The sequence below is a fragment of the Tachyglossus aculeatus genome, chromosome 25 (assembly GCF_015852505.1).
Source record: "Tachyglossus aculeatus isolate mTacAcu1 chromosome 25, mTacAcu1.pri, whole genome shotgun sequence".
NCBI classification, from domain to species: Eukaryota; Metazoa; Chordata; class Mammalia; order Monotremata; family Tachyglossidae; genus Tachyglossus; species Tachyglossus aculeatus.
Genome location: NC_052090.1, coordinates 22,675,459 through 22,690,864, shown reverse-complemented (window position 1 = coordinate 22,690,864; position 15,406 = coordinate 22,675,459). Strand labels below are relative to the sequence as shown.

General features: G+C 38.7%; 1 protein-coding gene across 1 annotated transcript in view; it reads left to right on the top strand.

Moving 5' to 3' along the window:
* Positions 1–15,406, top strand: part of ARFGEF1 (ADP ribosylation factor guanine nucleotide exchange factor 1) — an 86,744-nt gene that overhangs the window by 39,023 nt on the left and 32,315 nt on the right. The window contains exons 9-17 of the mRNA XM_038766776.1: positions 161–294; positions 2,005–2,239; positions 8,196–8,295; positions 8,410–8,549; positions 9,006–9,114; positions 9,630–9,831; positions 10,841–10,952; positions 13,250–13,455; positions 13,542–13,626. Of these exons, the coding sequence (XP_038622704.1) occupies positions 161–294; positions 2,005–2,239; positions 8,196–8,295; positions 8,410–8,549; positions 9,006–9,114; positions 9,630–9,831; positions 10,841–10,952; positions 13,250–13,455; positions 13,542–13,626 (1,323 nt within the window). The remainder of the gene's footprint in view (positions 1–160; positions 295–2,004; positions 2,240–8,195; positions 8,296–8,409; positions 8,550–9,005; positions 9,115–9,629; positions 9,832–10,840; positions 10,953–13,249; positions 13,456–13,541; positions 13,627–15,406) is intronic.

The following is a 15,406-nucleotide window of genomic DNA, read 5'->3' as shown; positions in this document are numbered from 1 at the left end:
TCCCAGCATTCCCAATTTCTCAGCCAAAAAGAAACAGTGCATTACAATTTCCCTTCAACTCTGACATTTTCTAAATGGTAACCCAACTTCTGTTGATTGAAAATAGTAAGTTTTTCATTGGTGATCATATGTATTCTGATGGTATATTTAACTTCCTTAGGAATCTGGAAATTCTTCAGGACCTTCCCCTGGTGCTAAATTCTCCCACATTTTACAGAAGGATGCCTTCCTAGTATTCAGGTCATTGTGTAAACTGTCAATGAAGCCACTATCTGATGGACCACCAGATCCAAAGTAAGCATAATGAATTATTTTCCTCTTGGTAGATGGACTTTTTTAAAAAAACGAAACAAAAGAAACATCAAAAAGTTGGAACTGTAGCAGTAGTTACGAGACTGGATTAAAATCCATGTCTGTTTAGAGATTAGAACACCTTTTATAATCATCGCACACTGAAGATCTCAGTGTGTTGTGTTAGAGTAGGCTCTAGGTTAGAAAGTTGCAATCTAGTTTTACCTAGGGCTATATGGGGAAGGACCTGTCAGAAGCATCAAATGATGAGATACAGCACCCATTTGGCCTTTGCAAAGCATTATGAGCCAAATCTGTTTCTCTTTATTAACAGTTGTGCTTTAAGGTTTAATATTCGACAAAAGTTTGGAAACTAGACTCACAACTTCTCCCAGCTTGAAAGAACTCTCATTTAATATCTCCCAAACTCAAAATAATCCTCTGGGGTCCGACATTCGGTCTTGAGCTATTTTCAGAGCACCTATCTTGCACCTTCAGGTCCATGGCCAGAAACAGTAGCAGACAAATTCTTCCTTTGAGAGCTGATCACTTGACTCCTTAGCACTCAGCCAAAATGTAATATTGGGAAGGAAAAGATTTAGGGGGATTGAATAGTATTGCCAATATTCCAAACCAAGGTGTTGGGTAAAATAAAATGATAAAGGAAAGAGAAAAGAGTGGGTTTTAGGATTTGTCTACAACTGCAGTGTTGTGTATTTTTGTTTTTGTTTTATTAAAATGATATTTGCTAAGTGCTTGTTATGTGCCAGGAACTATACTTAGTGCTGGGGTAGATACAAGATAACCAAGTCCTCTGAATCCCAGACCCATACTCTTTCCACTAGGCCATGCTGCTTCCCAGTATTATTTTAAAAAGAGTAGCATTTTGTTTTTAATCGTATAAGCTGAAATGAAACAGCAGTAAACTGAAAGGAAACTTAAGTTTACTGAGCTGTTTGAGGATTTTATCCATGAGGTTCTTAATATAGAAATTAGGAACAGAATCTCTGCTGAATGTCAGCTGGAGAAAATACAACATCTGGGAAAAAAGGAACCAGCTGCCAAGGCATTTAGGGAGGGTCGTCACTTGGATTAATGCCTGGAATTGATTTCTCTGGTTTGGGAAGATTTTAAAGCTGTCAGCTGTTTCAGGCATCTTTTAGTGGAAAGATTATAGTTAGACTATTTGAACATGGAAGAACTACAAAATCTTAGAAATGCACAAGGACCAAGTTCTGTGGTCAAAGAAAAATATTTGAAAAATTAAGTAAAAAGCAATTCCTGTTTGCTTACACTTATGAAAAAAAGATCAAGAGCATTCCAACCTGCTAGTGTTATTGTATGCTAATAGGAAAATCTGTGAGATTTTAAAAGTTTCTCAGTTTGTATAAATAAATGGGCAAGAGAAAGCTTTGAAAAGACAGAGAAAATAGCTGTTAACAGAAAAACTGTAAGACTCTGGTAAATGTCTTTCATATGTTCTTGTATCTTTTATGAGCCAGTGAACCCCTTGAACCAATGTAGAGGCTCAGATATTCTTTCAAGTTATTAATCTTGTTCTTTTCCTCCATCTTTAATATACCAACATTTTATCCTAATTCAAAAGTTCAGGCAGTTGAGTGGAAACCAAAATAATCATGGAGGAAACATTTTGCTCTGTTCTGATAATTTTGTTCCACTTCTGTACTTTCTGTTTTTTTTTTTATATTTTAGGTCTCATGAGTTGCGATCAAAGATTCTTTCATTGCAGTTACTTCTGTCCATTCTGCAGAATGCAGGACCTGTTTTCAGGACAAATGAGATGTTCATTAATGCTATTAAGCAGTATTTGTGTGTGGCCCTCTCAAAAAATGGAGTTTCATCCGTTCCAGAAGTTTTTGAGCTTTCACTTTCCATATTCCTGACTTTACTGTCCAACTTCAAGACACATTTAAAAATGCAGATTGAGGTATGTATTATAATGAAGAATTTTAAACCTTTCTTCCCATCTCTGTTCTCATTGGAACACATATAACATGTTTCTGATTTGGACTGTATGAAGTCACACTTTTTGAAAGGAGTTTGGCTGTCTTATCAGTCAGTGGAATTAATCGAGCGCTTACTGTGTGTAGAATGCTGTACTAAGCGCTTGGGAGAGTGCAGTACAACAGAGTTGGTAGACATGTCCTCTGCCCACCAGGAGCTTACAGAAAAAAGAGGAGAGAGACATCTTTAATTGTTTCGCCATCATAGAAACATAGAGCTGGAAGGATACCTCAAAGAAGTCATCTGGTATAATCCTTCTTGCCAGGAAGAAGTCCACTTAACCAAGAAAGCTAATCATAAGTACGACAGTGTGTTCCTATTTATAAGTAGACATGGCAGGGGTTATTGGGAATGTGCATATTTAATAGAGTTAATATTAAAGTACCCTTTTAAAAATTTCTTACCCTGTTAAAAGGCCTTGGGATAATATCAGCATTAAAAATCTACAAGTGCAGTCAGGAGCAGTGTAAAAAACTTCTTTAAGGCAGGAGATAGTGGCAAATAGTACTCCAGTAACCTCATCTTGAATATAGGTAACCCGAGAAAGTGAATCTTACAAGTTTTGAACCACTCAGGCACGAGGGTAACTAAATGATACATGGTGGGGAAAACTTGGATTTAGAATATTGTGCCATCTAAACAGCTATTTTTGTTAATGTCTTCCTTTGTGAGTGGACAAAGGGAATTTCAAGGCTTATTAGAAGCAGTCCTGATAATGCTGTCTAATGAAACGGAAAGAAAATTACATCTTGTAAGAGCTGAGTGGAGGAGATATTCTTTTGACCTGGTCTAAAGCCAAGCTCAGAGATGGCCATTCGTGGTTCTGCCTCCCCTCTGCCCTTGGCAGCCTAAAGTTTACTCACCACCGTGACCTCGGGGAAGTTTCATAATGGCCAGTTTTCAACACAGGGCACGCTTAATTAGAGGTTAGTTACCCAGGCTGCATAATATGCAGTAGACCCTGCAGGAGATGGCCTGGCTAGTTCAGCACCTAGGAGTTCCTTGTCATGGGGGCCCTAGAATGCATGGACTCAGCCGCAAGGGACCAAATTTAGTCTTCCCAACAGCTCCGTCTATTTTTCCTTCATCCCTCCTCCTTCGAAAGGTCCTCTATTGAATGGTAGGGCTAGGACTGTGTTCTTACTACACGTGGGAAGGAGCTGTACTTTGTCTTGGGAGCCCCTCTACCTGGCGATTGTCTATTTTGTTATCTTAGTGCTGCTGGCTCTCACTGCTTCATGTTGGCCCCCTGAACAGTAAGCAACTTCCCTAGCATCTTCCGCTCCGCCTGATGCCTTTCCTTACTCTTCTCTTTATCCAAGTTCAACAGTTTGCAGGTGAACACCCTTTCTGCCCTTTCTGGAGTATAAAGCTAAAGAGTGACCAAAATATTTTAATTGCCAGTAGTGATTATGAGGACCTTTTTCAACTGGAGTGTTGAGACTATATTGCAAGCAGCATGTGGAATTTTTAGATAGTAAATTCAAAATTATGAATATCACAGGAATTAATAAACGTACTTTTGAGAATGCATTACTTCTGTTCGTTCACTCCAATTGTGGGAGTTAGTTGTCTGCCTTAAAAGAAAGCTGTGCTTGAATTATTTGTTCGCTCCAGTTTGATAAGTATACCGTGGGGCACTAGGAAATACCGTTTGAATGATAATTTGAGCCTTTTTCAAAATTCTCAGGTTTTATTCTCATCTCCTTTGATCCATCTTGCAAAATCAAAAATGATTGTCACCTCAGAAAACCCTTATTAATTAACCCTCCAGTTTCTGAAATGAAAATCCCCTCTTCTTATTGGCCAGGGTAGTATCCTCACTTTGGACACTTTCCTCTATGTCTCAACGTCTTTACTTTCCAAATGCTTCCCATTAACAGGCCTCCTTGCAGAACTCTGTAGTCTAGATTGAAGTTCATCTCAATAGATGGTCCACCTCTGTACCCCTTCTCCCAGATCAGATGCAAAAAAGAGTTGATTTGTATTAAAGAAACTCAAAGGATGTATGCTTCGCTTCTACAATAAACCTGATTAAAGGCACTGCGGATATCCGCCTTGTAGTTGGGAAGCAGCCAAGAAATGTAATGAGGCAGCTATGCAGCCCCAGACCAGCTGGGGAATTGTCCAGAATATGCACTTTTTAAATTTGTGCAAACCCTATTCTCCACTGGCTGGATAATTGAGCATTTTCCGTTAGACAATGAGTCCCTTTAGAAGGCAGTTCATTTTAGCCCAGATTAAGATGTACCATCTTCAGAAGTGAGCCAAGACTAATTGAAAAAACAGGCTATGGATGTCTAGAGCAACTGTCATGTTTTTATGATTCCCAAAATATATGTTAATGAGCTTCCATTTTAATTATTGCCTCGATTTATAATCTGTATTTTTTTAATATTTGATCAGATTTTGTTTCCTCTGCCAGTTGGCGTAGTGGTTTCCCAAACATACTCACCAGCCAAACAGTTTGTAAAATTTCAATTTCGTTTCTTCTGTAATGCAGATTATTTGAATCAGATGGTTTTGTATGAATGAGAATAAGGAAGATTCCGTCTCTGGATGTCAATATTAAGTGGCAAAATCAACAGTATAATATACAATAGCTTTCATTTTTATTTTTTTTTAAATCTACCAACAAAGAGAAAGGCCTTTTTGGCGGGGGTTGGGGAGGGTTGACACCAAGAATGAAACTTTAAATCCTAGGTCAGTAAACTTTAGGCTCTCCCTAGTTAATAAATCAAACTAGGTATTCTTAATTAATAAAAAGAACAAAATAATTTTCTTAGTAATGGATCCAGGCACATGCAGAGTATGTCAGTTTCTTAAAAAAAATAGTGCCATTAAAGTAATAATATAGTGATAACTTGGCTCTGAAGGCAGTACTATTGCAAGTGTGTTAATTCAAATTTTTACTGTTATCCAGTCACTTTGGGCTTAGATTAATGTGTTTTAAGTTCATGAAGTGGGAGAAGAACTGGAGGTTCCAATAGCTTTTTCTTCTCCCTATCGACCTGCAGACACTTTCCATGAGATTTAGAGTTGTGGACCCCTTTTTTCCATGTTTGGCTAGTCTCTTCATCCACTGTTCTAGTTTGTTCTGTTCTCCATAAGCCCCATATTTGTTTTAAGGACACTCATTTTGTGGGGAAGCCTGTTGGTTCCTGTTTTGTGTTCTAAGGAATTTATTCCTCACTACTGTAAAATCCCATCCCTTTTCCAGAAAAAAATCCCCCAAAGTTAAATATCAAAATATAGTATGGTGATGGAGCAAATTGGGCTCAATTGAATTGTCACATGGGGAAAAGTCAATAGTAGGCTAAAATTTTAGGGATAGGAAAAAAACCTGTTCATTCTGTCACCACCAGTCTATCCTTTGGTGAACCAGTAATTTGTATTATGTACACAAGTATTTATCTTCTATTTTACTTTATAGTTTCATCAGGAGAGAAAATACCATAAATTGTAGAGCTGGAAGGGACCTCAGGAGATGCCCTTGTCACTAGGCCAGCCGTCTCATTCATTATCTATACATTCCTTGAAGATCACAACTTCCCTTCACCATTTCCAGGCTTATAGTAATAGTAGTTATTATTATGGTATTTGTTAAGCGTTACTATGTGCCAAGCACTGCTCTAAACACTGGGGTAGATAGAATTTAATTAGGTTGGACACAGTCCCTGTCCCACAAGGGGCACACACTCTTAATCCCCATTTTACAGATGAGGTAACAGGCCCAGAAAAGTTAAGAGATTTGCCCAAAGTCAAGTGGCAGACATAGGATTAAAACCCAGGTTCTTCTGGCTCCGAGACCATGCTCTCTCACTAAGCCACGCTGCTTCTCCAAGCTGACAGTCAGAAAGGCCTCTAAATATCCACCTGAAACCATTTGTTTGGTCCTCTATGAACATAAAGAACAGCTGGTCAGCAACCTTCCCAAAAAAGCCACTCCTGGGCTAGAATTAACCTTCTCTTCGAGGGTGAATAGCCCGCTGTCCTTCAAACTCTACTCATAGAACCCATTTTCCATCTCTTTACCTAATTTCAGTTGCTCTTTTTATTTTTTTGTGTGTTGGGGGGGAGGAAAACACCCCAATCTGGTTTTTTTTTTACATCTTTTTAATTTACAATGACCAAACTGAGCAAATACTCTTAAAAAGGTCTTGACCCACTTACAGTTTGAAGTGTGACATTGACTCTTACATGCTAATGCTATTCTCCTCATCATTTATCATGTTAGCTGGTTAAATAACAGCCTTATATTACTGGTTCTTTCAGCTGCTGGACGGTTATTACCTCTAAATATTTTTTCTGCCAACTCTGTGCTTCACCTGTCTTTTCCCAGTGGTATTTGTAAGGTTTGTTTTTCATGCCTAATTACACTTGCCATTGCCCCTCTTCAATTTCATCCTGTTTTTGGTGGACCGTTTTTCCAATTTCTCTGTCACTTTAATTTTTTCACTCAACTTCCAGCATTAGCAACTCTGAACATTTTAGCATCACACTCTTGATAATAATGAGGATGGTATTTGTTAAGCTCTTACTAGGTGCCAAGCACTGTTCTAAGCCCTGGGGGAGATACAAGGTAATCAGGTTGTCCCACATGGGGCTCGCAGTCTTAACCCCCATTTTACAGGTGAGGTAACTGAGGTGCAGCGAAGTTAAGTGACATGCCCAAAGTGGCAGAGGTGGGATTAGAACCCACAACCTCTGACTCCCAAGCCCGAACTCCTTCCACTGAGCCACACTGCTTCTCATGATGCTTCTCATGATTCCCTCATGCAGGTCACCGCTGAGTAGAACCAGTTCTAAGACTGATCCCTGTGGAATGCAAATCTTTATGTTCTCTAGTGCGACTCTCTGAGTATGACCCTGAGCCACCTGGGCTCTATCTCATAGTAAAGACCTTATTTTTCCAGCATGTCATGGAGCTGGAATCAAAAGCCTCCCAGAAATCTAGGTAGATTATAGCTATTATTTCTCCCTTGAGTACATACAATTCACATGACTGTCATAGGTCGGATTATCTTGGCAAAACTGCTTTTCAAAACCAGCTCTTCGTAGTCCCTTAAGCTCTCTTTGGAGGTTGCGCCAATGGAAAATTTATTCCACCATCTTCCCAAGTATCTGTTAAACAGATCTGCTTATAATGTCTGTGATCTTCTTTTTCCTTCTTTCGAAAAATGGGCCCAACATGTGTTCTTTTTCAGTCCCTTTGAATTGCATAAATTCTCAGCAATAATAGCTCCGTGATTTTATAATTTCATCAATTTCTGTAAAACTCTATCAAAGCCTTCAGACCTAAATAAATCCAGATTTTTAAAGATGTCTTTTAAATGGTTTTTTTCCAATTATAGTTTGGGCTTTCCAGCTTTCCCTTCCAGGTGGAATTTGTCTTGGCAGCTGTTCAGTTTCAATTTTAGTTGTAAGTGCTTAGTCTAATGGTTTGCACTCAATAAATATCACTGAGTGATCATTTTTGAGAAGCCAGAAGTAAACAGTAGAAGCTTCTGCTTCTTCATAGGTGTCTGCACCTAGTAGTGGGAATAACATTCATTCAATCGTATTTATTGAGTGCTTACTGTGTGCCAAGCACTGCACTAAGCACTTGGGAGAGTGTAACATAACAACAAACCGACACATTCCCTGCCCACAATGAGCTCACAGTCTAGAGTGGAGACAGACATTAATATACATAAATAAATAAATGGGAATAGCATTAATTTTCCACCTACTATGTGCAAAGCCCAGTTCTAAGAACCGAGAAGAAATACACAGCTGAAAATTAGGTGTTTTAGAATGCAGATTAAAGCCAGATAAAGTGATTTATTTTCTAGAAACAACTCATAATGAGCAATTGGATTTGTTCCTATTATGCATAGGTATTCTTCAAAGAAATTTTCCTCTATATTTTGGAAACATCTACCAGTTCATTTGATCATAAATGGATGGTCATTCAAACACTGACGAGGATCTGTGCAGGTAATAAAAAATATGTTCTTTAGCCCTGATGTCTGTCTGTTGCTGTGAAGACTGTTGAAAGATGAATGAACTCAGTTGTCAATTTGGGGATTTAGCTATTCATATTTTTTGCAGATGCCCAGAGTGTAGTGGACATTTACGTGAACTATGATTGTGACCTGAATGCAGCAAACATATTTGAAAGACTGGTAAATGACCTTTCAAAAATTGCTCAAGGACGGGGCAGCCAGGAACTTGGTATGAGTCCTATTCAGGTAGGAAGCTGGGCTGAATTGGCTGAATTGAATTTTACTGTAGGCCTGATGGAGCTCACCTCCTCCAGGAGGCCTTCCCAGACTGAGCCCCCTCCTTCCTTTCCCCCTCCTCCCCGCCCTACCTCCTTCCCCTCCCCACAGCACCTGTATATATGTATATATGTTTGTACAGATTTATTACTCTATTTTACTTGTACGTATTTACTATGCTATTTATTTTATTTTGTTAATATGTTTTGTTTTGTCGTCTGTCTCCCCCTTCTAGACTGTGAGCCCGCTGTTGGGTAGGGACCGTCTCTAGATGTTGCCAGCTTGTACTTCCCAAGCGCTTAGTACGGTGCTCTGCACACAGTAAGCGCTCAATAAATACGGTTGAATGAATGAATGAATGAATGATGACCTCTGTTTATATCCCAAATGACACACTTAAAATTGACATTGAAAAATATTTTACAGGAGTTAAGTCTGAGGAAAAAAGGCTTGGAATGTTTGGTGTCCATTTTGAAATGTATGGTTGAATGGAGTAAGGATCAGTATGTAAACCCCAACTCTCAGACAACGCTTGGTGAGAAGCTTATTATTAAATATCGGGTTTTCATCCTACCTAGATTGTGAGCGCAAAGTCCAACCTGATTACTTAACTGCTAGTAAACGCTTAACAAATATTTTTAGTTGTTCTACTATTATGTTACTTTTGGGGTAATGCTGTTTTGCACTGGTGAAATGCTTCCCCAAACCCTGGAAATGTTGTGAATTAGTTCAGTTCGAGGACCCACGTTTACGAACTGCTAAGCATGAATTTCGACCAATGTAAAATTTAATCTGGCAAAACACTTTCCAAATTTCCATGCAAACATTTGTGATGTTATTCAGGGAGTGTTTAAACAAACCAGAATCTCTGATGAAAACAGGGTTTCATTAAAAATTGTAAACTGTGACTATAGTGTTCACTTTCGTTAACAAGAGGACAGTCTCAATGGAAGGCTATTTGAAAAGACAAGAAGTTTACCGTACATGCATCAAAATAATTTTACACACTTGAATTTTACAGGATAATTTAGTAAGGTTTTCATTTTGTAGGCCAAGAGAAACCCATTGAACAAGAGAGCAATGATACCAAGCACCCTGAAACAATAAACAGATATGGGAGCTTAAACTCACTGGACTCTACCACATCATCAGGAATTGGCAGCTACAGTACTCAGATGTCTGGCACTGACAATCCAGAGCAATTTGAGGTCCTAAAGCAACAAAAAGAAATCATAGAACAAGGGATAGATTTGTAAGTATTAGATTGAGACAAAAAGATCTATTTTTTCCCAGCCTGAAAAAACCTTAAAACCCAAGATACTATATTTCTATTCTTTACTGTTCTTCGAAAGGTAAGAATACTTCTCTCCTTTCACAACTGGAGAATCCTAATAGGTTATGGGGTAATTTTTTTTTTAGTGAGGAGTTTGTCAAATATGTGCCTTTAGTTATGTTGCTTATATATGAGGGACCCATATATTGGCATATGATCAAATGTTGGGGATATTTTGTGAATTGATCTGGAGAATTTTTAAATAAATTTTTTAACAGAAGTGTAAAAATAGATTTGCCCTTTTTATCTTTTGCCAAAGCTAAAAAAGGCCGGTTTCTCCATTTTCTATTCTTAACTCCCTTTGGACAATATTACGGTGGTTTAATTTTCATGCTGTATATTAAGAATAATTTTTTTCATGAGAGCCCACATGTTTCACTCACAGGTCAGAAACCCAGCACAAACCATATGTCTCCTAACTTTTGCCAATATGGATATTCCCTAAACATAAATCCGAGGTCTTTTCTTTGAAATAGCAAACCAGTAGTCAGTCAGTCAGTCAACAGAGTGTTTGTCTGGTACAGTGACCTATTTAACTCCCATGAATAAGCAGGTTTACCTATTTGGAAGCTGTCATCAGCCACTTAGGGTCCTCAGGAAGAAGGTTTTTCAGAAATGACTTTTGGGCAAGAGGCAAAGGACTTTCTAAAGAACAGTACACCGGGCCCCAAGACTTTAATGTCTTAAACTCTTACTGAAAGTTTCGTCACCTTTACGTCCCGCTGTTTGCATCCATTGGAGTTGTTTACCATTTCGAGATGTGCATTGTTAAACTGTCATGATCTTGGATTGATTGATGAATGCCAACAATAAGATCTTTCTCTTTTGACTGTTGAAATTAATTTTTTGCCACTTGAAATTTTTCAATAAAGTTCCATGTATTTGGTATTCTATTTTCAATGTTGGGGATTAAATAACTATCTTCCAGATTTAATAAGAAACCAAAGAGAGGAATCCAGTACCTGCAGGAACAAGGAATGCTTGGCACCACTCCTGATGATATTGCACAGTTCTTACATCAGGAAGAACGATTAGACTCTGTAAGAGCATCATTTTGTTTCGTTACAACTTGGTTATTGCTAATGCTTTCTTTCTAATTATATCACATTCAGTACCACTTTGGAATTCTCTCCCGAGTATGCAAATAAGTAATCTCTAGACTCATTTGAAAAGGGTCCCTTAGTTACTTCAACTATTATTTCACCTTTTTTCGGAAGTGAAAAACCATTCTGTATTGTTCTTAGTATTTGACCAATGCCATTCTCATGAACTTTATATAAAAAAACTGAAAGGCCAGTGAGTTTCATGACTTTTTTTTTTTACCCTGGTTCCGCAGTAACTGTTTGTACTTAGCGTTTTTAATCTTTTAACTTCATTTGGCCAGACAGACTCACCAATCAGGGGATCCTGGAAACACTCAGTCCTCTAGCATTGATGCAGTGCCAGTGACAACACAGCTTCACTAGGAGAGATATAAGAGGAGGAAGAATGATAGCAGAATAGCTGTTGCTTAACTACTCTGTTGGACATTTTTGTGCTTTGAGAAGAGGCATCTATAAGCAAAGTCAGTTGATCTGTTGTAGTTGATAATGGGAAAGCAGTGAGTGATAGTAGACTTGCAGTCCTCCCAAGTTTCTTCTCACTTTTAAAAAAATATTTATGGTAATTATGATGATCTTTTAATTTTCCTGGTTTGTCTCCAAAGTTAGCTTTCAACTTATACTATTTATGCCTCTGTCTGGCTTCCCATCTCCCTTCAGATGATCCTCATGAACCTTCATTGACAAGAATGAGCTTTTTAAGGGCTCATTCCCCTACCTCAGCATCTTGTGCTCCTCGTTTTCCCACTCTACATGCCATTTCTGAGAAGCATTGTGGCTTAGTGGCAAGAGCACGGGCTTGGGAGTCAGAGGTCATGGGTTCTGATCCCACCTCTGCCACCTGTCTGCTGTATGACTTTGGGCAAGCCACTTAACTTCTGTGCCTCAGTTACCTCATGTGTAAAATGGGGGTTAAGACTGTGAGCCCCACGTGGGACAACCTGATTACTTTGTATCTACCTCAGCGCTTAGAACAGTGCTTGGCACATAGTAAGTGCTTAACAAATACGATAATTACTATGATTATTATTTCCAGAAGGTCAACCCTCCATCTTAAACACACTATCTCTTACCTCCCTTAAAAATTTTCTCCTATCCTTCTCTCCCTATACTGACTTCTCCATATGGATGATCCACTGTCAACTTAAAGTCAGCGTATCAAAACAAAACTCATCTATTCTCTTAAACCTACTCTTTCTCCTCCTGCCAGCTTCCCCATCACTGGCAACAGTCCATCATCTTCCTCTACCAGAAGCTCACAACCACAGTGTCATCTTTGACTCCTGTCTTTCACTTCTCCCTCCTTTAGTTGGTCTCTAGGTCTTGCCTCACATTCATCTTTCACAGCCAATTTGTCATTCGTCCTCATTAATATTTTAGAGATTACTCAATCTTGTCTGCTCTCACTGCTATCATTCAGTCAGCTAATTGATCATATTTATTGAGTGCTTGCGAAGTACAGAATACAGTACTAAGCACTTGGGAGAGTACAGTATAACAGAGTTGGTAGTTAGGAGCTTACGTCCTAGAGAGAGGCAGATGTGAAAATAACTGATGGATATGTAGGGTGTATATTAAATGTTTAAAGGGTACAAGTGCAAGGGTGACTCAGAAGGGAGAGGAAGTTGGAGAAATGAGGGCATAGGGAATGCCTCTTGGAGGAGATAAGTTTTAATAAGGCTTTGAAAGTGGGGAGAGAGGTGGTCTGTTGATTATGGAGCGGGACGGTGTTCCAGGCCAGGCCAAAGACAAAATGTGGGCGAGGCGTTGACAGTGAGATTGATAAAATCAAGGTACAGTGAGCAGGTTGGCATTAGAGGAGTGAAGTGAAGGTGGTGGATTATTGTAGGAAGTGAGACAAGCTAGGAGGGGGCAAGGTGCTTCTTACTTCTTACAACAGCTTTCTTCCTGGTCTTCCTACCTCTGGTCTCTCATGTCTCCAGCCTGACCTGTAAACAACCACATGAATTCTCCATCTGAAATGGTTTTTGGCTCACGTCTTTTTAAATCTCAGGGGTAACTGCAATAAAGTTGAAGAAACAGCAGAAATATTAGAAACCACAGTAGACAACATTTTGAAATTCCAGAAGGCTAGTTGCTTTTTCAAACTACATCAGTTGCCAAACCTGATTTTCTTCCTTTGAAAGCCACCGCTTAATTTAAATGTGTTGTTTAATGGCTGTTTGGTAAGTGTCAGTACTTTTGAGATATAATTTTTAATTTTGTTCTGACTTTAGACTCAGGTGGGTGAATTCCTGGGAGACAATGATAAGTTTAACAAAGAAGTCATGTATGCATATGTGGACCAACATGACTTTTCAGGAAAGGATTTTGTTTCAGCCCTCCGCATGTTTCTGGAAGGATTCCGTCTCCCAGGAGAGGCTCAAAAAATCGATCGACTAATGGAGAAATTTGCTGCTAGATATTTAGAGTGTAACCAAGGGTAAGCCATTCATAATATATTAGGAAGTTAAAAAGTGATAAAAAGTGGTAAAGATGCGTAATATGGTACTTCCATTCTTTTTCTAGACAAACCCTGTTTGCTAGTGCAGACACTGCCTATGTTTTGGCATACTCAATCATCATGTTAACCACAGACCTTCACAGCCCACAGGTAAGTGGTGATTCGTATTTAGTCAGTGTAAATCAGTGCTTTAGAAATTATTTGGTAATACCCCTGATTTGTGTTCTTGTTCATCTGTATCGCACCCCAAAATCTATTGTGGATAGCTACCTTCGTTGTCCGAAAAAGTAGAGCAGTGTGTTGAGATAAGTGTGATGGAATCAAAGCTATTTCCTAGGCCTCAAATTAACTGAAATCACTAATTTTATGTGGAGTCTGAAACCTCTTGTGACTCTTATACATACATCGATCTAGCAAGTCAAGGCCCCTTTTTTCCAAGATTGGGGAGAAAACAATAAAGGTGTGATGGGAAAATGATTGTGGTAATCTTCTGAAAGAATGCTCCAGTTTTTACATTTGATGCGACTATGCATACTATATTTGATTAATATTGGTAAAGTGCCTTTAGACCCTTTCATGAAAGTCTGCTATATAATAAGACTAACATTACCAAACCAGTATTAATGCTGTTCAGCAATTTGTGGTACAAAGCTATAAATGCGGCCTCAGATTCGACAGAGTGTTACCCTTAAAATCAGAGAGAATGATTTTTACTTTTTTTCCCCCCCTCTCTCTTCTCCTCTGTACTTCTTAGGTTAGGCAAAATATTGACCCTGGCTTTAAAACACTAATTCCAACATTATCTTCACCATTTCTTTTTTAGCTTAGCTATATTCTGTTGTGGTAAATCAGCCACCCTCATTTATCCCTTTATTGAACATGTCCTCTCCACCCAATTTCTTTCACTCTGTGAGTGTGTGTATAGTTTTGGAATTTATACATTAAAGTTTGCATTTGCAATATAGTCTACATCTTTAATAAAATATTCCAATTCCCTAAAATGTGTTCCAGAGAGAAATTCTTGCAGGTTTTTAATTTACTTTTGAAGTTTCTCCCAACTCGATTTACATGTTACTTTATTTTGCAAAATTCAATCAACAGTGTTTTAAACATTTACCTGAAGTGTTGAGATCACTGACTAGTCAATGCTTTTTATGTATTTACCTTAATCTTCCCTTTTCACCTCCCTGTTGCCTTTTCTGCAGTTGTACACTTATGTTTATTTTCTGGGGACATATTTTGAGTGGTAATCTGGACCCACCTAAACCAGGCTTCTGTCACTTCTGTCTATCACTTCATTTTGGCTTTAGTGCCATGGCTTCAAAAACGCTTTCTTAATTATGCATTGTAAGTGGCTCCATTCCCTTTTATGTTACATGATCTGTTTTAAGAAATGCAGTTGCCAGCGCTAAAAAAGACTTTCGATGCCATTTTGTTTTGTAGTTCTTGCCAAAGAAGCATTTGTTTTTCCTTTTACTCGTGTACCTACGGTGTATTTTTGGAAAGACTAAATCTGGATTAAAATTATAGCTGCATCCAATTGTTATTTGAATGTTCTTATGTGGCTCACTATTTTTGCAGGCCTTTTTTTTTTTTTTGATGCTAGGCACCGTACTAAGTGCTGGAGTAGATACAAGGTAATTGGGTTGGACACAGTCCCTGTCCCACGTGGGCTCTCAGTCTTAATCCCCATTTTACAGATGAGGGAATGGAGGTCCAGAGAAGTGACGTGACTTGCCCAAGGTCAAACAGCAAACAAGTGGCAGCATGGGGATTAGAACCCAAGTCCTTCTAACTCCCAGGCCTGGGCTGTATGCATTAGGTCACCCTGCTTCTCAGACCTTTGGTGAAAATAAAATGATTGCCTGAGCGAGACAAGGAAAATTTACTGAGACTTTCTTTTAGAGAAAGTTCTTGCAATCCTCAGGTG